A 22,792-nucleotide genomic window follows, 5' to 3' on the forward strand; every position below is an offset into this window, starting at 1 on the left:
GTGATGCACAGTCGAGCGATGAAGCCATAAAGGCTGTGTGGAGAAGAGGAGTAAACTAAAATCAGACTGAAATTTAAGCAAGAAGCAAAAAGTGAGAGCAAAAAGTGAGATGGATTAAAAACACCATGAAACCTTGGAAATGAAATGTGCATCATCTATATAACAGAGAGCCTCAAGGACAGTAAATTTGATTAGAGAGATTAGATGTTTTGACAAAATGTGCATTAAATATTGTTAACCCTTCAGGCCCTGTGAGACACCAGCATCATGCCCCCTTTTTAAAGGACGGGTTCACAGTTGATCAAGTCTCTCTTAAAACAACAGTCAGGTGCCCAAATGAACATTGAATTAGGTTTTTCTTGCTATAATCATTCCTCCTGTTCATACTGACCATTAGAAGATCCCTTCATAATGCACTTACAATGTAAGTGATGGGCGACAAAATCCACAAACTTCCTTCTGTGCAAAAATGCATTTTTTGTTTAAAGTTTATCTGAAGCTAATATGAAACTTCAGCCGTCCAAATTAGTCCATCTTCAAACATGTCTGAGGAAACACAAATAGGCAACTTGATGTTAAAAAGACTGTGGCAGACACCTTGATATGACTAACTCAGACTGCTGAAGCTTCACATAAGCTTCAGTTAAACTTTTAAATGCATTTTTGCACAAAGTTTGAGGAAGTTTGTAGAGTTTGGCTCCCATCACTTACATTCAAAACACATTTGAAATAGATCTTTTAGTAGCCAGTATGAGCAGGATGAATGATTATAGCAAGGAAAACCTCTTTCAGTGGTCATTTGGTCACCCGACTGTTGTTTTAAGACAGACCTGAAAAACTGTGAACCTGTCCTTTAAGTGAGGCTTGCACATGAACCAGTGTTTCTCTCTATTAGTCAACATATCAATAGTTCTGGTCCTTGCAAGCAAAATAAGCGATCGAGTTTGGTTGTGTCCCGTTTTCCTTAATGGGGGAAGAAGTTACGAATTCACTTAATAGCTGCCTTTTGTAAACTATTTACTCTTTAGGTGTTGACCTCAGACCCCTATGAAGTCAGGAGGATTAGTAAAACTTTACTTAAAAAGTTACTTTGAGTAATTTCTTTTATTGTACTTCATCAATTTACCAGTAAATACCTGCATTATTTATTGTCTCAAATGCTTGAATGTTTTGAGGCTATAGTTGCTGTTGGTTACACCAAAAACCTCACAGATTTGAATGATTTGTCGGATTATTGTTTTGTACTGAGCTATCACATTTGGCACCTTCAGGATTTTAATAAAATGCCTCTTTTGTAACAGAATTTCTCCAGTCAAACCTAAATTCTACATATATGTAATCATATATTGTAAAAGACTTGCAAGATCAATCTGAGGGGCTGCTTTCCTCTAATCTTAACTATTTTCACATGAATTACTGGATAATTTTACCTCTTTGCATTAAAAAATAAATAATAAAAGATTACAACCGGTGATGAGGGGTCGTAATTAGACACTGATTTGTTTTAAGGGGTCACAAGCTAAAAAATTTGAGAACCACTGTAACGTGAACTGTAACGTCCCTGGTTCGTGTCAGGCTAGGGACATTTGTTGCATGTAATTTCCCATCTCATTCTCTTCTCATTTCCTGTCAACTCTCTACTGTGTCTCTAATAAAAAGTATTTTTGTATACAAAATCTAATTCATTTTCAAATAGCTCTGGTCATTCTGAAAAATATTTCCATATTTGAAGCTAGTGACAGAGGAAGATAAATGGAAGAGGGACAAAAAAAAGTTAATATGAATAAGGGATCAGAAAACATAAATACCAGTATCTCAAAGGGACTCTGAATGTGGCTGGAGACATTTAATTCCACATTATTGCTCTAAAAGTTTAGACTAGATTAATATGAAACCCAACATAATTACAAAACTATTCTAGTCTCCCACTCCTGCTTCGTTTTCTCAATATTTACAGTATTGATTTGTAGCATTATAAACAGTGGAATAAATGGGAAGCCACAAAATGTCAGCAAATGTCAGCTGATGAAAATGCATGACTGATGGGCGAACTGCGTGTTTTCACATCATATTCACACACAATTTGCTCTCACTGTCTGCCTCCTCTCTTCCCGCTACGGGATACAGCATCCCGCAAAATACCTTCAGAGACAAAGAGGGTAATAAAGCGATAATAAACACTGTGCTCACATAAACAGATCAGAGAACTTCATTTACACACTGTTGTAACTGAGGAAAGGGTCAATTTATTTTCAATTCAATCAACAGAGGAGGTGGATTGTTAAAAAATTCAGAAAGTCTTTTCTTCTATTTCTAGTCTGCCAAGAACTTGTGAGTAAGGTCTCTGTCATTAGTTTGTAATTTGCAGTTTAATTAAATTTGTGAGTGGAGAGAGCTGAAAATGAACAGAACATAAAGCTGTGAACGCATGATACCTGAGCGCTGTTTGGACTAAAGCTTGACATATCCTTTCCTGCAAAGGCTCTTAAAATATTAATATTTCTTTTTCAATTCACTACTTTCTTTCACCAATGTGTTTTACCTTTTTTATTTTTATTTTTTAAAGCATGAGAACTGAAAATGTGGTTTAAATCTGTGGGGATTGTTCAAGGTAATTATAGTATTGGGTAAGCAGGCTGTAATATGTACCTATTCCCTGTACTTTCCATGTACCTAACAAGGAAACTAGCATCCATTTTGTTTGTATGCCCTATGCACAAAAAATTTACACTGTAATTTGCTGGCTGACATTTAAATGTATTGTATAATGTTAACCTCCATTCTACGGTCTATAAAGAATAACAAGTGTAATCAATGAATGGAGACCCTGTGAGGTTGAGACCAGTAAACTATTTTAAAACATTATGTCGGATTACATAAAGGCACATTTACATAAATATATTAATTTATATTTTCTCCTTGTTCAGTTTTCTTTTCTGTGACCAGTTTTTCTATCTTCCAGAGCACCTTAAGGTTCAGACTTACTGCATGTGAAACTATTCTCTGCTGTCAGATAAAATTATCAACAGAAGAAAAACTTAGTTTGTATGAAAAGCAACAGCAGCATTGTTTATAGAAATTCAAACTTCACGAATAGAAGCCAAAGAAAAAGTTCACATAGCATCAACTGTTTGATTATCCTGCAATTTTCTAAAGTTGTGTAATACAAAAATGCCAAAGAAATGAGCGCAAAGACACGTTTAAAGTATGAGAAAAACAAAAACTAAACAAACAAAAAGACAACAACAACAACCTGACACTGTTTTGTGTGAGTTGATACTTGTGTGTCTGCGTATTGCTGGAAGGTGAATTTGAAACAATACTTATGAATAATTAATTGTTCGTCTAAACGTATCAAGTCAGTGTTGTTGAACAAGGAAATTGATTGATGTAATGAGATTGTGTGGAGGGATCAGTGCTTGTACTCTCAACACAAATTTCCCATGAGGAACAATGAAAGGTAGACTGTCAAGGATTTTCATTTGAAAAATCAGAACTAATAGTTCTACAAAACAGAAGATTATACCTTTAATTGTAGTAATATTGCATAATTTATACAAAGTGCTTTAATACTTCTCTGTGTGAAGTGTGTTGTTAAAGAACTGGATGTCAGTTGTGAGTGTAACTCTGTTCTGCAGCTCCAGTAAAAGATCATTTCTACCATGTTTTTTAATTATTTTTTTTTTTATCAGAAAACAATATAAAATATACAGGAGGTGGAGAAAACATCAAACACCTAGCAGCTTAATTTTGGATCTCATCTACTTTAATTTCACAAGTTTATGTGGAAACATAAACATCTTGAAACATGGGAATATCTGTTCGAACCTCAGGTGCATCTGGTCATGTGGTGTTCATCCTTAAACGCTCCAACATGATCATGTGACCCCGCGACCTCTGTCATATGGCTGCTCAGGTAATCACAGATGCACCGTTTTCAGTGTTTGAAGGCATCTCTTGGCTTTCTTTAAAAGTAAAACTGATCAAAAGGAATTTAACATCCTTTTTACTTTTTCCAATTTCTCACGGTTAACGTTTTTTTTCCCTCTTTGCTATGATGCTATAAATAACAACTTCCTGAAGCCTACAACAGATTGCATTTGTAGAAACTCTGACACAAAAAGTGTAGGAGGCTTTACCTTTGGGATCTTTAGCTACTATCAGAGTAGTTCTCTGGCTGTTGGTGCTGTTCTTGTTTGCAACGCCGTCTGTCTGGCAGATATGATAGCTTCCATTGTTGCATCATGCAACACTGCAGGTTTTGTGGCTGATACACCTGCAGTTCAGGTAACAATTGTATTTATCCTCTTTTAGATACTGTTGGTTGCCTCATACAGTATAAAGGTAGTGATAGTATTACCTCAATTGGAGGTTAATTGGTATTCAGCCTAATGCTTAATAAAGTTGGTGTTGCTGTTATTATTCTGGCTACATTTCTTTATATTGTAAATCTAGACCTCATGGACCATTTTCTGTTTCACTTTTTAGATACACTGAAGTTCTGTCTGTGATCACAGGTTGTTTTACACATTTTGAATAAATATAAATAAAGATATGTAAAATTAGATTAAATATATACAGTCAGAAGTTTTGCTGTTTTGCTTCCAAACTGACCACAGAATGATCAGACATCTTTTAAATCTTTACCTATCTTGAGAATGTTTTGGTACTTGAAGGTAAAGTTGGATTAACTTTTTATTTTTGTTTGTACAAATCCTGTGAAAAGACCAAAGCCAACTATGTGTTAGTCCATCTGTCAGTACTTTCTGAGTTCCTCTTCCTGGCTGTGACTCTCAATCCCAAGACCATTTGTTCCTACTGATGACGCAAATCTTTACAAATGTGTCTGAAAATATAGAATTTAATTTTAAAAAAAGATCAAATAATCTCCTAAAATAACTGGGCACTGTAGTTTTGGACAAATGTTACTCAAAGAGGAGTAATCAGTGCATTTGTTGCAGACTGTTTTTAGCCACTGATTCGATGCTCATGTGAATATTTCTGGCAGCAGGACTGTGTTTTGTGGCATTGGCTCAAAATAAACTACAGTTCCCATGTTCATCATAATGAAGGAATATGTCACCCAGTATTTTTAATAGTTTTGGACAACAATGGAGCTCTATTGCACAGAGGAATATAAGGATTTGGTTACACAGGTAACACTTCTAAGTCAGATGAATTTCATTGTTGGTTTTGGTCTTTTCATTGGATTTATTGACAATAAGAATAATATAAGGTTAAGTTAAATTCTATGATCAAAGGCAGCACAGTAGCAGGTGAGAAACTAACATTTTTAATTTTGCATTTACAGACATTCCTAGCTGCACTGGGAGAACTGCGAAACTGCAAAATGTGAAACTGCCAGAGAAACACATTAATCTGTAAACTAACGATCAGTCTAACCTGTAAAATAACACTTAGTCTTACTTTTCTTTTGGATGAAAATGTTTATATGGACAACAGAAAGCTGGAACAACTGACAAGAGGATACGTAGGTAGGTCATTTTTTCCAGCAGAAGACTCCTTTTGATGAACGTCTCATTATAATCTGGAGATGATGGATGTGAGTTGAGTAAAGCCTGGCGTGTGTGTATATGTGACTGTTTAGGCAAAATGAGGGGTATGAGGACCTCTCAGTCGTATTCTTTGCACAGTGAGGTGTAACGGTTTGGAGTGAAAGGTTTTAATGGCTTTCAGTTGTTATTATTCCGCGTGTTATGACAGCTTGATTGGGCCTGCGGTCTTCTTTCAGTGCTGTTCCATTTGCATGCACCTCCCTTTTCCTCCCTCCTCAGCTTTGTGTTGTTATGGTAATTTTCATGAAGTAGATTGCATCTAGCTGGCTGCTCCACTTGGGTCCTGTCTGTGAGAGAAGCCCGGAGCAAGAGCATAATAATCATAATGAACACATCAGAACAATGCCACAGCAAAATACCACGCACACCAGACACACTAGAGCCGTTTCAATGACCACCGCAGTTAACAAAGTAACTAATTACAAACACTGATGAAGCTGTAGATCTCTCTCTACTTTGACTCATCTCATTTTTGCCCGTTGGCGTGCAAAGACTGTACTGTGTGAAAGGTTGCAGTTTCAACCAATTAAAACGCTCCTCTGTCTAATGGAGGTGCCTCAGTTGTGTGACATTAAGGCAAAAATAAAGCATGGAAGTGTCCCATTAAGGCACAGTCATATCCGTGCTAAATATAAGTTAAAAAGCAAATGGTACTTAAGTAACCATAGAAAGTCACAGAGCAAACTATTGATTTTACCCAAGAGTGCTTTCAGTGCAAGTGCTACATAGCAATTTAACATGAATAAGTCATTAACATCAGCACAATTACTGTTAACAACACAACTGAGGCAGGGGAAGACCCTTAACTGGCCTTTACACTGCATCTTTATGACGCAAACGCAGGTAGCAGTTTACTTTGCTTAACTTAACCTCTAAGTAACTTTGCTTCCTTATATAAGTAATCACATAACAAAATTAATTCAGTTTAAAGGGAGAAATGGCTAATTTGTATGTTGCTTTGGACAAAAGAAGTTACCAAATAAATGCATAAATTTAAATGAAATGTAATGATGTAATGTAATGACTAGAGCTGAAAGATACTTGATTTTTAAGGCCAATGGCAATAAATATCTGATAACAATATATTGGCAAATCTTCTTTATTTATCTTACATAATTACATAGCATAACCAAACATTTGTGGTAAGAAGTGTGACCACTATGTGTACTGATTGAAAAATTTGTAAAAAAATAAACCCCAATAAGCCATAGCCTGGTACTCAAGGAATTAAGTTGGACAGCTCCGCATGTCAGGATTTATGTTGAATGCCAACATTCAGAGCCAATGCAGGAAGTAGTGTGTCCTTTATTAGGTGGAAAGTAAGACGTAGAGGTCAGAGTGGTGGATGGACATGTGGTGAGTTCAACTTTCATGCATGAGGTTGGAGTTTGAGTGCTGTCACAGACCTGCAATTCATTAACTCTAACCATTATCTTTCCCTAACATTAACCATACTCTAGCTGTCATAATCAGAAAAGGAAGTTTTTAATTTTAAAAACGTTGGGACTGGATGTAAGAAGTCATTAAACATGACCTAGGGTTTTGCAGAGTCATCAATATGTTCTGTGGTGACAAGGTTGATAAGCCAATATATCGATATATTCCCTGGCCAATTTCTTTAGTCAGGCTCTAGGACTGACTCTTTAAGTCAGTAGCTACAATAATTCATCCGAATACCAATCAATAAACAAATACAGTCAGTCAATTCCAAGTGCCTAGTTTTAAGATAGCTTATCTTGCTAGAATGCATATTTGCCATTATCAATGTAGAGGAAATGGAGACATGCAGAAACATCCTCTTTGCTGCAGTGAGTGACACATTTTATAGGAAATTCAAATATGGTTTTAATTTGATGGAAAACAAGATCAGTGCCTTTCAGTAACAATGATATAATGAGGTGTTTCAAAGAGAATTCTGCAGCAGTCTCCTTCAGATGTTCTTCCTTTGAGCGGCTAACCTGTGGCTTTTCCACTCTCCAGTCTTCTCCAAACTCTTGAACGCACAAGTGCTGCTGTTGAACGATGATACACGTGTTTGTGCGACAGGTTGAAACTAATTCACAACTGCAACTGCCCTTGAATTAGACAATGGCGAGTGATTCAACCAGTGGAGTGTGTATAACAATCTTCTTCACTCAGTTACACTCTGCACATCACTGACTTCGCCAACATTGAAAAACAACACAACACCTGTGTGTCAGTCATACGAGTGTGAATCATCATTCCTACCAAGCTTGGTATTTCCTTAACTCATACATCATGTCCTCTCCAGCACAATGGACAGCTCCTTGACTGACGGAGCTGTCACAAAGCAGACACAAAGACTAAAGAGTAGGTTAGTGTTTCAATTCATACAGAGGGGTATTTTAAACAATTATAACTGAATTAAGACCAAATTCTCATAATCAAAAAAATCTGAAAGCCTATTCAACACACACGTCCGCAAAAATCTGTCTTCATTCTGAGCTTTTCTATATGAACAGCAGTATCTTCTCAGCCTTATTTCCAGCTCTGTGAATGTGCCTCCAGTGTACACACAGCATTTGTGTTTGTTTTTATGTCTGAAGGCTTGTGTGTTTTTGCGTTACAGTAAAGGTTTGTGTAACAAGGGCTTATGACCTCAGCACCTGACGTGGAGCCAGTGAGGAGTAGCTGCCATCTGTTCAGCCCTGGGGGAGTCCGCCGGCCACCCAGAGCTGCTCAGCCCTAGACAGGTAGCCCGTCTGACATCTCCAACTCATCTCCAACACACCAAACGGCAGATAATGAGGGGCAGACAGCTGGCCAATGGACCCTATGTGCCCCCCCCCACCAATACCAGGAAAACTGCCGACTGAGCTTTTCAGCAAACAGTTGTGTTGTGGTAGTGGATTTCATCTGGCTGTATGCAGGGTTTCCTTTCAAAGGCAAGGCTATCATACAATACACCCTTTTACTCTATAGTCACAGTGGGGTGTGTTTTGAACTTCTACCTGAGGTAATATGAACATGACTCAAGTAATGAGTCTTCCAGTAAAACAAAGGCTCTAGATTACAGCTTTTGTGTACAGAGCTATGTGGTTACATTATTCAGCCTACAGATGGCAGTGCTTCAAAGGAAACTTGGAGTGCAGCTGCTGAGTGCATCTGACATCTGTATAAAACTACACATCTGAATTCATTGTCAAACATGTGAAAGGCTATATTCTTTTTCTTTATAATGGTTGAAATAGGCCTGACTGTCTGTCTCTATCTGACTGAGTGAGTGGGCGGAACCAGCGGGTAAGATGCTGTTGCAACATCATTTCCTTTCAAATTTTTTCCAAACCACATTTTACATTTTATTTGACAGAGGATGTGTGGATACATGTTTCAAAAAATCAAAAAATCAAAAAATTCAACAACACATTTTCACATTTTTACATGTGGGAGGCTTAACAAATGCATGTAGATTGCATGTAGAGTAATTTGACAAATAGGTCTATTTTTGACACTGACATTATCTTCATCCTGTGTGCTGCTGATAACAGGCAAGACAGGTCAATTTAAATATTATATATACATATAATTCTAAATATATTTCAGTTGAATCTCAATTTAATGTGTTATATTAATTGAATATTTCTGCATGTTAGTAATGGTTAATATTCATCTGCCTTTATGCGTAAACGCACAAACACCTTGAAGGATCCACCTTATGTCTAAAAGACATCAAATGTGATTGCAATGCGCTAAGTTGTGCCAAAGAATGACGCGACGGAGGTTGGGTCTAACAGCGCACACTGTACGTGAGGTGCAAGTGAACTGATGTGTGACTTCATGTAGCACCGGCACATCCACACACCGAGGGAGAGAGAGAGAGAGAGAGAGGAGGAGGAGGAGGAAGAGAGAGAGAGAGAGAGAGAGAGAGAGAGAGAGAGAGAGAGAGAGAGAGAGAGAGAGAGAGAGAGAGAGAGAGAGAGAGAGAGAGAGGTTATGTGGCAGCCTGTTACAGAAAATGATCAATCCCTGAACGAGGCGGGAGGGTCACTTGATACCGTCTCCTTCTCAGCGGCTGACAGGGAGATGCCCATTGCTGTCCAGATGACTTCACAGGCAGCGCGTAGTCTAAATTAACCGGCAGTTTATCTCGGTACATTTGGCATTCACACACATTCACTGACTGACTGAGATACTGACTGAGACGCGGGACGTTCCCGCCCCAAAAATCCCAACGAAATAACCGGATCTGCGCTACTCATGAATGAGTCTCCTCTTATTTCAAGGTGAGTAGTCTATCCTTCACTGTTTGTGGCTGAGCAGCAGCCTGTAGTGCAGCACAGCACTGTACAGAAAGGTAAAGTTGGGTAGACTTTGCGCGCCTCGGACGCAGTGAAAGACGTTCAGTGACATTGTACACGCTGAGTCAAGGTGTGATTTAGGATGTTACATGAGTTAAGTATCAATATGTGTCTCCACCGGCCACCTGTAATAACGAACAGATGCGAACTGATGCTCAGAGGACTGTAAATGCCTCAGCTTCAGTACCAATGAGGTTCGTGGACAGGAGGCAGAGCAGCAATGTGTTAGTTTTGGTGCAAATAATTGCATTATCACTGGGATAAATTTCATTATACTTTAGACAAAGCCTGCTGTAGCAGCCTGTTTGTGCAGATTTTCCAGAACTCTTAACACGTGTGGATTATTCTGGGCAGTGCATCAGATCACTGGTCATCAGGAGAATACCAGTGTGAAGGATTTAGCCTGGAGATAGTCAGTCCTCCACTGCTGCCCTGCCTGCCTCCTGCAGCCTTGGCAGCAGGGGCAGAGCAGAAGCCACTGGGATGGTGATAAGGCTGAGCCTGAAAAGAACTAAAGCACACGCAGCTGTAGCAGTGCCAACCTCAACAATGCTGTTGACCAAGTGAATCTTTGTTCGAGCCCCAGTCTGTGTATGTGTGTGTGTGTATGTTTGGGTGTTGGTAGTAGGGGGGCGAGGAGGGTTGGTTGTTGGATTCACGGCTCTTTGACTCTCACCTCTCATGCAAACCAGATGAACCCCTATTCTGTCTGTATGCTCTCTCTGGTCTGGCTTATCTGGCCGGCCAGTTGGACTAGCTTTTATTCTCCAGGCCCCTCCAGAGTGGGTAAAGCCTCTCATGGAGAGAGAGAGAGAGAGATTGGCTTCTCTCTTGGTGTGTTCATGCCAGTCATCAGCTCCGGCACTTTATCAGTTGCCTGCTAATTTTAGAATTTAAATGAGTCTCCATATTAGTTCTGTTTCTCTCTTTTGCAGCATTTGACAGCATTAAATAAAACCGAGATTTAAGTTGTGATGATCGCTTATCATCTAAGGAGTCAATATAAATGCCTAAGTAGACTTATTTTTAAAGGGTCAATTCACCCAAAATATAAAAAGACTATTTTTTCCCCTTATTCCTTGAGGTTTCAAGCCATGCAGATCGTCTCTGAGATTTCTGCTGCCACCACAGTACAAGAGAATATGTTTAAATGACTTACTCTGGGTTATCCACGGACCTCATTATGATCAGTTGCCACTGGAACTATGAAGAAATTATTCTTACTCTCGATAAATGTCATGAATTATCCAGTGTAAGTGGGGCATTAGTTTCTGGACAGACAAGTTGCCGTTGAGTTTATTAAATGTCGTTTTTCAGTGCTTTGAGGTGCACAAACAGAATTCCATTCACCTTCATTGTTTTTGGCAGCGACTGAGGTTTCAGAGGCAGATATATTAGTTGAATGACTAAACACTAGTAGGGGTAGGAGAGAAAAAACTTTTTTTTTAAAATCTGGCTAAACAGACCCTTTAAAATCGTACAAATCTATACTATTTTCCACAACAGAGTCAGACTGATGCACAGTATATCAGATAAAAGTAGGACACATCCAACTCCATGAAGCATAAAAATGGGATTCTGTTGGATTGTTCATTGATTTCTATTTGCTGAGGGTTGTAATTCCTTCACCTCTACCAGTCTTTGTAACAGTAGTTTTGAATGTAGAGAGATTGCAGTTGAAACTGCATCATTTTGGAGTCTTTTGACCCTGGAGCCAACGCCAGACCAGTGTAGGTGAAGTAATTTAGAACATCTGTCTCTGTCATTTTCACCCACAAGCCAGGAGTTAAGTGTTATCTCAGACTTCTACAGAGATTAATGAGCTATACTGAATGTTTGAGAAGATATGAAAAAAGAAAAAGAAATCAGGAACACAGCACTACACTGCGAAAAACAGCTTTTGATTTAAATGACCACCAGTTCAATCCGTGACATTGATTTTGAAGTAATTTGAATATCAGGGAGCGCGATGTGGGTCAGGGGCAAAGGCGACGCACAGTCACTGCAATAGTACATCAGGCAAATTAGTGTATGTAACACAATTACACGGTGTGTGAGTGCACAGCAGCTCACTGCTACTACCCATAGCTGGAGACCCCCCACTTCCAAACCCTCCCACCCTCCCCCCACCACTACCCCGTTGCCCACAGAGACACTGATTAAACACGACTGTTCAGATGCTACAGCCCGAGGAGGAAGAAGGAGAGCCCCCAGTGTGTGCATTGTGTGTGTTAGTGTTTGCGTCTACATGCATGTACTGTATGTGTGTGCGTTCACACATGTGTGCTTATTATATGTGTGTGCATTTACTAGCCTGCCTTTGCATAGGAGTGCCTACAATAGAGTGCAGGACTGAAAGTGATAAAAAGAGAAGAGACACAAACATTGATATGAAACCAACAGTGATGGGAGAGAGGAAGAAAGAAACAGAGAGAGAAAGCAAAATACTGCAGATCACCAAGCACTGCTGATATGCCGTTGTCCTTACTTATTTCTCTCCTTCATCCCCCTTTCAATCTTCATGCTGCTGCTTATTTCAGTGTGTGATTCCAGGCCTGGAGGGAGCTGGATGCACAGGTTGATAATGGTGGAAAAAGATATGTAGCATGAGTGAGAAAGACTAATAAAGACCGGAACAGACAGACAGATCAGAGAGAGAGAGAGAGAGAGAGAGAGAGAGAGAGAGAGAGAGAGAGAGAGAGAGAGAGGTGGTGACAAACAGTGAAGGAGAGAAGTGAGAGGGAGGAGAGGTACAAGTGGAAAGGGTGCAACTCACCTGCCAGATGGCAGCTTTAGCAGTACTCAGCATGCAGTGATGGCGGTCTTGCAATATGGTGCATCGCCTCCAGATTGTCACACCGTTGTAGATACAAACAGTGTAATAACTTTGCTGATGTGTGTGTTTTGCATGATTTTCTTTGTCACTGGTGTGTGTCTCAAGGTAAGCAGCCAACATATGGTTATAGAAAAAAAAAAGTGACAAAGTTCAAAGACATTAGATGTGTGTTTTTCTTGGAAAAAGTGTTAACGTGTCTTTTAAATTTGAAAACTTTGTAGTCTTTTATTTCTTACAAGGGTAGTCCAATGATTTTACACATGATTTTACACATGAGTTTACTCATTTCGAGGAGTATTACTCAGCCTATTGTTCATGTACTCTGTGGCTCTGGAGGAGATTTCTAATGTCTGAGGAAATAACTGTAAAAATACAAATTTGTAACAGAAACTGTGCTCCACAAATGTGAGACGTGGAGTTTGGAAGACATGGACATTCACCAGGCAGAGAGGATCTAACAAAAAATGCCCTCAAGCTGCATAATGAAAAGTGAGGGATCCTGTGTTTTTGGAGCTTGACTCATATTACAGACCAACAGTCAGGATGTCTCTGCCTCTGTTGCATGAATTGTGACCATGCTTTTTAAAAAATATATATCTCCTGTAAGTCTCCAACTTTATGGAAGTGTAATATTAAATTTCCGCAGTAGCCCTTTAACTACTCCCTTGTGTCAGGTTTGGATGATTGCAGCCTTTGAAAATATAATTTTGGACTTCATACATCTTATGATGAGGGAGCTAAAAAAATATGAGACTTGGAACATTCAAATTAGCTATTAATTAAAATGTGACATTTTAATATAGAGAAAGAAATGCAAATGTTGGTCATGGAAAATGTGTTTTATGACATGAGATATTCAGAGAAAATGTATGGAAATTGGACTTAATGTGGTAAAGCCATGGCAAATCTGTGTCCCTTCACTTAAAATCTTCCATTTCCCTCAATTTCAGCTAATGCCTTAAACTCAAATAATTTTCCATTTCTTGAAAATGACATCTTTGTACTACTTTAATGGGATGTAGGTAAGAATAGTTGAAATTCCCAATAAATAATAACATCAAAAACTTTTGAACAATCTCTGCACCCATCCCTTCCATTATAGAAAACCTGCAACTTCAAAGCTTCAAAGCATACAAGAAAATAGCATTTGTGACAGTTTGAGATTATGACAAAAAAAAAGTGTTGAATTGCAGAAGCCATCAAATTGCTTTTCCCTTGTGACTTTGAATGACAGAGCCTCTGGGACAATGTTTAAGTCACAGTTTGGCATGTAGACACCTGCTGAATGAGATGCGTGGGCTAGTCTTACAATGAAAGTAAGTCATCAGTTCCATTATAAACGCCCAGTGTGGTTGCTTAGTTGGAACATCTGCAAACTGGTCCCCATCAGGTTATCTAAAACATGTCCCAGAATCCCAGAGCACCTGGACTACATCTCAGACTGCTTGAGTGTTCAGCCCTTGGCAGCCACAAACCAGGTGGGACTGGACTTACTTAATAGACTTAGAAAATTCAATTTTAATTTGAGAATCAAATCCTATCAAGAGGGACGAGTTAAAGTGATGGGAAGAGTTCTCATCTGTGTGTTCGCTGTAAATTCTTTACCCCTGTATGTGCTTTTTGAAAAAAGATTTCAAAAACTTGCACCTCGTTTGCCCTCCAGTGACTTTCTATTTCTGTCAAATTCACCTGTGTTTGCAATCCTAGTAGACCTCTGGCCCACTAGGGTACTGTACTCTTAACCAGGCTATTTCTATTTCTGAACATTGGGGATATTTCTATGCATTTGCCCACAATCGCTGTCAGAGACTTTGGAAGTAGGATAGAGTTTCAGAGTGGGTTAGAATTGGGGACAAGCCGGGTTGAGCCGACCATAGAGACAGACTGAGATAATCTGGGCAGATGCTTGTATTTGTACAGCTTTTGGGTGAATGGCCACCAAGGCCTTATTTGCACTGCGGATTAAATGTTAAATGGGTTTTGGTGCAGCAGATACTTAGAGGGAAAGTTGTCGAATAGTACAACATGCACCATCTCTCCTCCTCTTTCCTGTTTGTCTCTCTCTTGCTCGCTGTCTATCTCTGTCTCCTCTTGCTCACAGTGATTTGTCAGCAGTGGAGGTAGCAGCTGTTCCTTTTGCATTGTAATTTCTTTGATCGTAATTATTCGTGCCAGCTACCTCCAACCTTGGCATCCTCCACCCCACGAAGCCATATGGGCGAAGAGGGAGGAAGCCGAGGAAACATACAGGCTTCTTTGGAATAAGTTCTTTGATTTCTGCGTGCAGTGGTGTGGGAATTATGGACATATGTGCTTCACAGCTTCACATGGATCCACTGCATCACCGTGTTTGATTATTTTTCTCATTCATACACTCGCTGGGGTCTAGACTCTGCCAAATGTAATGCATTTTCCCTGTCAGGTCTCAATGATTTATGCATGCAAAAGCAATATAGCCCTGCACATCTGTAACCGAATCAGTCTGAGCAGAAATATAGCTTTGTTCTACAGAATGAGCAATGTCAACTCGGACAAAAAAAAATGCAGAAACTCAGAAGATGGGAGCACAATAAAATTACAGCCAAGCGGCTGAATATCAGGCTGGTAGCCATTGAGCCAAATAAAAATGGCTAAGAGAGAGTGGTCCTACAGTACAAAAAAACACAAGTGGAGAGCTGTTCCGTACTCATCTTCAGACTAGTGAGTAAAGCCCACATTTTATCACCCTCATTCTCTGTTCCCTTCAGTTGTACCATCAAGAGATCACTCCCAGCCTCGGTCAGACTCTTCTGTTTATTCCTTGTTCTTCTTCTTGCACTTAAGCGATGTTAAGGATGAGGGGTGCTGGGCAGCCAATGCAGCACGGCTCACACGCACATGCTGCGTGGCTCCAAAGAAAACGCAGCACGCTCTGTCTTCTTCTGCGCTCGCTAAATTATAGAAGACCCTCTTTTGCACCCAGGCTGCATGGGTTTTCATCACAGCGCCAGAGGTCACTTTGACTTTCCCCTCTCTGCTCATCATATATGCAACATGAGGGCTTCAGCAGTTGAGAGAAGCCTGCTTGAGGTCACCATTAACCAGGGAAGACCGACAATGAGATTTATGGAATAGAAGACAGAACTGAGAAGAGGGAAGGGAGGAGAAAGGCATGCATGGTTAAATCTGACTGTGGCAGCATTGCCCTTGATCTGGTCCCTGCTCTTAACAGCAATTTCAGATATAGTACTGTATCTGCATGTATAATGCATACACCCTGAGATAATGGCATGCATCGCAAAAGAGGCTGCTGACTGTGTTGTGGTGATGTGTTGGAATTGGTCCCCCATGTCACATTTGCCTCTGCCCAGGTCTCTCACAGCGTCCTGCAGTTATTAGGAGTAGAGCGTGTTGCAATGACATAGTGCTGTTTTACTGTTCCCACAAGACATCCTCCGCTACTCTACCATCAAGATTAGTGGCTGGCTGGAGAGTCCTAAAGCCTGCAATATCTGTGCTGACCAATAAACTAAACAAGTATGGAAAAAGGCAATTACTGTTTGGTTTTGTTCATGTAAAATCATGCCAGGAAACCCAGACATACCAGAAGACCTCCAAACTTAACTAAATTAATTCGCAGCAATTCTCATTGTTTCCAGCAAATACTCACAAATTGTTGGTTGTATGACTTTTTTTCTTCCTCACTGAGAGAAATGTCTGGGGGAAACACTGCTGTTTGAATTAACATTGTAGAACATAATGATGAAAATTAACCACAGGCCAACTGTCACAAAATTTCACTGCGCGGCATCAAAGTGAAGATATCCTGTGGGTATCTGCAGTGTGAGCATCCAGACTACACATTATGCCTTCTGAGGGCCTAGTCTGTGTTTCTGTCACGGGGTCTTATGAGGCGGGAGCCCATCGCCCTGGGCTGCCCCCTCTACAACGCAGCCACAGATAAAACACGGTGGACTGATCACAAAACACTGCTTTTTCTAATAAACCCCACCGGTCCCTTGTGATTCAATATGACATTCATTTAAAAGTCATCGTTAATAAAGACGGCATTTTCATGTCCTAATTCCCCTACTCATCACTGTAGGTACCAGCGACAGCCCCTGGCTCTGGCTTGCTGGCTCCCTCCTCCCTCCTGTCTCTGCCACGTTTGACCTACTTCTGTCTCCACAACATTGTAAACAGATCTACTAATTGCCTTCATTTATTCATTTGGAAGTCAAGTTCTGTTGCGGCTGGCGCCCTCCCAGCTCATTCATGTGTAATGTGTACAACGCTGGCCCTCCCCCCAATGACTCGCCCATGTGAATTCACAGGAAACCCCAGACAAAAGTATCCAATCAGGCCTTGTGAGTTTACATATTGTAAGTATTGTGTAGACACCATAATGACAGTGCAGTACCAAAAAGTGCTGCAGCCAAAACTTAATTTTCATGCAATAACTTTAAAGAAATACTTTCAACTTCCATCAGCAGCCCTGTCTTGGAAAACCTACTGACACCAAAAACCCTGTGCCTTTCTGCCCAGTCGGCTTGTAATCATGAGGACAAAAGCTGATATGACTATTGTAGTTCAGACACTTGCCGCTGTGGTCTTATACTGTTATTGCTCTATGCAGCCTTATAAATCTAAACCGTAAAAAACAACATCAACAAAAACATGTTTTTATCACTTCTGATGCCAGTGACAATGACTCCCATTGTTGACTAAGTGTAAGAACTGAGATGAATCTTCTGACCTTTAGAGAGATCATGACACAGTCTGTCGACAGTGTTGCTGATCTCTCACAAATCTATAATCCAAAACCTAAACAAGATAAACTTGAACACCAAGTTGTTCATGCTGAATCTGTCCTTTTAAAAGAAAATATTATATTGTAACCAACCTCTTGCTGGTGTTTAAAAACACAACACATAGCTCCAAAATTTAAATGCTTCAAAAACACAGATATTTTTAATTTAATTACAATGCTTTTTGACATTATCCTCTGGGTTTTAACAGGCTTTTATAAACTAAATATGTCTCTGCTCACAAAGGTGAAAATCTCCACTACAACAGAAAATGTGCAAATCATCAAAAAACTCATGACGTTCTCATATACCATCAGTGATAAGTGTTCACATCAGATCATTTGAATTTATACTAAACTAACTACAATTTGTAAATTTACCTTAAAAATGACTTTTTGTTAGTCACAGCTTCATGCTATAAAACTAGCGAGCAGGGAAAATGATGCACATGGACAGCCTAACAAAGAAATATCCCATATGAACATTTTACTTCATCTCTGATGGCAGATGGGTCAAACAAACACAAGGAAGAAGAAAAAAAAAAAAGCTAACCATCCCTTCTGTCCCATGAGTCATGCCTTACAGGGTGCTACAGAAGCTATGACAGCATTTCACCCCAATAAAAGCTGAACTCAAAGCATGGATTTGGTTCTACTGATCTCGATCCAGGTCAAAGGGTCGTGTTTATGGAGCACAAGAGGCTGACTTCTCCCTACTCCGCACTGTGATTGGTGCCTGCTGAGAGGCCTCATCCCCAGAGGCCTCAGCAAACCATGTTCCTGTGTGTGAGTGTGAATGAGTCACGTCTGGGCTGGAGCGTGTCTGAGTGGCGAGGCGGAGTATTCAGCAGGGAGGACTGCGCAGGGTGAAGAGCTGTCTCTATAATCCAGGGTAAACACTGAGCAGCATGACTGCACGCCTTAGACGTGACCAAAGCCGGCAGAACAGAAATGGATGAAACGATGAGGCTGCTGCTTGCCTGCCTGGCTCCGTTTGCCACCAGCACTTCCTATTTTCTCTTCTTGTTTTTCTCCCCTGTTTTGTAATTCTTCAGAGGGTTTGACCAGAGACTCTCAACACTGAATTAACATCTGGGTGGCACAGCTGTTGTTTAAGGTCATACCAGACTCAAACCTGACTTTGCAAAACCATTTGGTCTGCTATTTGCAGTCAGACCTCAAGAGCGCTGTCTTATTTATTATTTCTAGTTGAATAGGACGACGCTTGAGGCTCTGATGAGATTACAAGCAATTTCCAACAAAGGTCTCCACCTGGAAGTCTGTAGTTTGATTTGAACAAAAGAAATTCAAAGTAATGGGATTTAGTTGGACTCCACAAAATAGAGACAACCCCAGTTTATTTGGTAAACTAGGAAGGTAAACACAAAATCACTTTTCTGCTCCTTTTTGTGGCAGCTCAACAACAGACACAAAGGACTGAATCAGATTTTTCTGTTCTAACCCGCCCACTTTCAAACAGCCTTGTGCTGCATTATGTCCCATTCCAAGAACTCCTTTCACACCAAAACAACCTACATCAAAAAAGTAGAAGAAAGCCCTTGAAAAAGGTTTGTATTGCAGCAAGTAAAGCTTTCTGGTGACCAATGGTTTAGACGATTTGGTTTACTGAGAACAAATGCATGAAAGCTGTAAAGAGTTTATTTTCATGATACTTTACTCATAGGCCATCAAAACACAGAAATGACTCTGCTTCCGCTGAAATGTTTCAAAATGCCTGAATACCCTTTTCATCGTGTTTCTACATAAAAAAAGTGACAAATGATAGAAAATCGTGGTGACATCAATACAGAAACTGATTCAGGGACCCATCAGCTTGCAAAGCAGATGATTTGAGGGACTTTCAGAAGGAATTTGTTGAACACAATTTTGCCCAAAATAAAGAAGCTGAAAATATTAGTGCCAACATGTTCTGCCAAGTCTCTGCTCTCTGAGAACTAATAAAAGCAAACAGTTTTTGTATTCAGTCAGGCAAAAAATGGTCAAGAAAAGAAAGGAAGCTTCTGTCATCTAATATTTAAAGCAGCATTTAAAGATAGAGATAAGCAGAGTGTGACTAAGATTGATCCGTATAGATCTGTGTAAATGTCATGTGTTATAAATACAGAAAAGCAAACAGAACTTTTAAGAAAGATTTAAACACAGCGAAACAGTGTGTCAAAGATATTAGTCTTCGATGGCCAATTACTGTTAGAATTGCTCACACAGAGTCTGCCAAATTGAGCAGAGTTGGTCGAGACACTTCAGTGACTTCTCCTCTGGAGTGAACGTGGAGGGACAGATGGACAGGAGATGCTGGAGTGGAGCTGGAGTCAGCCCAGCCAGCTCAGTGTCAGTCCATCCGCTCCATCCTTGGCTCTCGCTCAACTCAGCCGGACGTCCTGTTAGTCAGCCAATGGAGAGCACCCACCGCATCATGACCCCCGCATTAGGATCTGACATGGCTGTCTTCATTTAACCTTTACTTATACCAGGAAGTCTCACTGAGAAAACACCCTGTTTACTTTAGCTCCGGCCAAGAAAGACAGTTGCCTTTGAGCTAAAGCCTTCTAGCGTTTGGCAAGATATCTTTAGAGGAAATTTAGAGGCATTTTTTTCTGGTGGGGGTTGAATGATTTTTAAAAAAAGAAATTATTAGAAGAGTGTGAAGGGGCTGCTGGCATAGTAATGGAGAGGACAAAGGGGAAGATAGAAAGGGGGTTTTATAGCTGTTGGAAGCCAGATTGGAGAAGCTTCTGGTGAGACATAGAAAGGATTTAGGGTGATGTAGGTGTCTTAATTCATGGTCCGTCCTCCTATGCAGGCAGTTTTATTACCCCATTAATGGACTTCGATGAAGCAACTGTGTATGTGAAGCCACTTTATCTACAATGCTTTCTACAATGCCACTAAAATGTGTCTTTATTTTGAGATTTAAAAAAAAAAAAAATTGTTCCAAATTAGCTTATTTTGCCTCATCTGCAGCAGAAACACCTTGCATTAGACAAAAAAATACATCACATGATAGTTATGACAAGAAAACAGTAAACGCATCAACCATTCTTTGCCATGTGTCTAACTCATCCATCCTTCAGTCCATCATGTGTTTGAGGGACGTTGTTTGTCCCCTGGAAATATCTACATAAAATATGCTAATGAAATTAAACAGGGAAGTGTGAGGGTTGATGCTGCCTGGCTCTGAATCTCTAATGACTCTCTGCCATCCCTGGAAAAAGCCTGATTAATTTGGGAATGTCGGCCGCAGTGGAGAGTGATTAATTCCTCCTGGATTCAACCATTTAAACGAACAAGACGGAGGGGAGAAAGGAAAACAGGGGGCCCAAAATATGGACGCATAATTAATACATTTAGATCATTTAATTAGCCACCCAAACAGAGGGAAGGCACAGTTACATTGTGTCACTGCTTTGTTCAAGTAATAAGCCATAGTTAGTTCTCTTTTACAAAGAGGCGAATATAATGAGCCCCCCTGTTAATAGTGGGAACATTGGACCATCTCTGGTAAATATGGGGAGACAGTTTGAACAAATGATTACTTGTTTCTTTGATGTTTCATGTGTCTGACTAAGCAGAGATAGAGAGGAAAACAAGCACATATACTGTATTTCTAGGTTTTTAGTTGAAGTATCTAATGGTACCCTGAAATTGTTTTTTCACCCTCAAAAGAATCAAGAATCTTTTGAGTCTTAAAACAAATGTCTCTCTCTTCTCTTTCAGAATGATGTGAAGGACGAGACCGCACTTCAGCTCATCTTCTCCAGTGCAATCCTGCTCCTGGCTAACATACAATCTCAGGTGTTTTGTCTGAGCTCGGTATCTTTCTGAGCCCTGTGGGGATGGGAACGTGCTTGGATAAAGGATGGACTTACTGCAGCCTCACTAAAGGTCACGGTCCTCTAAAGGTCATGTCATGGCCCGTGGCGCTTTGGCTATTGACTCTAATCTCTGTGAATCAAAAGACGACTGTCGGACAGACTCTGAACAACTTCCAATCAGAGAGGAAGGAGTGGTCGCTGAACCACCTGACTGTGCATCAGTCCACTGGGGCTCTGTACGTCGGAGCTGTCAATCGAATATACAAGTTGTCGGCTAACCTCACCCTCCTGGTGTCCCATGATACAGGGCCAGAATATGACAACAAAGCATGTTACCCTCCACTCATTGTCCAGCCCTGCTCTGAGCCTCTAGCCTCAACTGACAACGTAAATAAACTGTTGCTCATCGACTACTCTCACAACCGGCTGCTGGCCTGCGGCAGCCTCTACCAGGGTGTCTGCAAGCTGATGAGGCTCGACGACTTGTTCATTCTTGTGGAGCCCACACATAAGAAAGAACACTACCTGTCGAGTGACAACCAGACGGGGACGATGTACGGGGTTGTTGTGCACTCGCAGGGTCAAGATGCCACTCTGTACATTGGCACAGCTGTCGGAGGGAAACAAGACTACTTCCCAACTATCTCTAGTCGCAAGCTGCCTCGTGACCCAGAATCCTCTGCCATGCTGGACTATGAGCTTCACACTGACTTTGTTTCATCACTCATTAAAATCCCCTCGGACACACTGGCTCTCGTTCCACACTTTGACATCTACTACATCTACGGCTTCGCTAGCGGCAGCTTCGTCTACTTCATGACCGTCCAGCCGGAGACACCAGAGAATGGGATGCCCGCTGGTGGCTCCCCTGGCGACCTGTTTTACACCTCGCGCATCATTCGCCTCTGCAAAGGTGACAAGAAGTTTCACTCCTACGTGTCACTTCCTGTGGGGTGCGTTCACAGAGGCGAGGAGTACCGTCTGCTGCAGGCAGCTTACCTGTCCAAGGCTGGCAGAGTTCTGGCAAAGTCGCTGAACATCAGCGCCCAGGAGGACGTGCTCTTTGCTGTGTTCTCCAAGGGACAGAAGCAGTACCATGACCCTCCAGATCACTCCGCTCTCTGCATCTTCACCATTCAAGACATCAACACGCGCATCAAGGAGCGGCTGCAGTCGTGCTACCAGGGAGAAGGAAACCTAGAGCTGCACTGGCTGCTGGGAAAGGACGTGCAGTGTACCAAGGCGGTAGGTGGACTGCAGAGAGAGAAAGGCGAACCATGTCCTCATCACCATCATTGGTTAACCCTCTGATTTTGCCTCATATAATACACACATTTAGACCACACACATGGGAACAAGCAGAATTGATACAGATTTACTGAAAGTTTGATTATCCCACAACCATGATAGCAGCATAAATAGCTGATAGGCAGGCAGCCAGA

The 22,792-nt window shown here is 40.7% G+C and overlaps 1 protein-coding gene across 1 annotated transcript in view; it reads left to right on the forward strand.

Annotated features, from left to right (window-relative positions):
• The first annotated feature begins 9,451 nt into the window (after positions 1-9,451).
• The window catches only part of LOC122980710 (plexin-A2-like), a 78,121-nt gene continuing 64,780 nt past the window's right edge, over positions 9,452-22,792 (forward strand). Inside the window, exons 1-2 of the mRNA XM_044348999.1 lie at positions 9,452-9,820; positions 21,253-22,595. Coding sequence (XP_044204934.1) covers positions 21,372-22,595 — 1,224 coding nt within the window. The 5' untranslated portion in view covers positions 9,452-9,820; positions 21,253-21,371. The remainder of the gene's footprint in view (positions 9,821-21,252; positions 22,596-22,792) is intronic.

This window comes from Thunnus albacares, chromosome 4, assembly GCF_914725855.1.
Source record: "Thunnus albacares chromosome 4, fThuAlb1.1, whole genome shotgun sequence".
In the NCBI taxonomy this organism is placed as follows: domain Eukaryota; kingdom Metazoa; phylum Chordata; class Actinopteri; order Scombriformes; family Scombridae; genus Thunnus; species Thunnus albacares.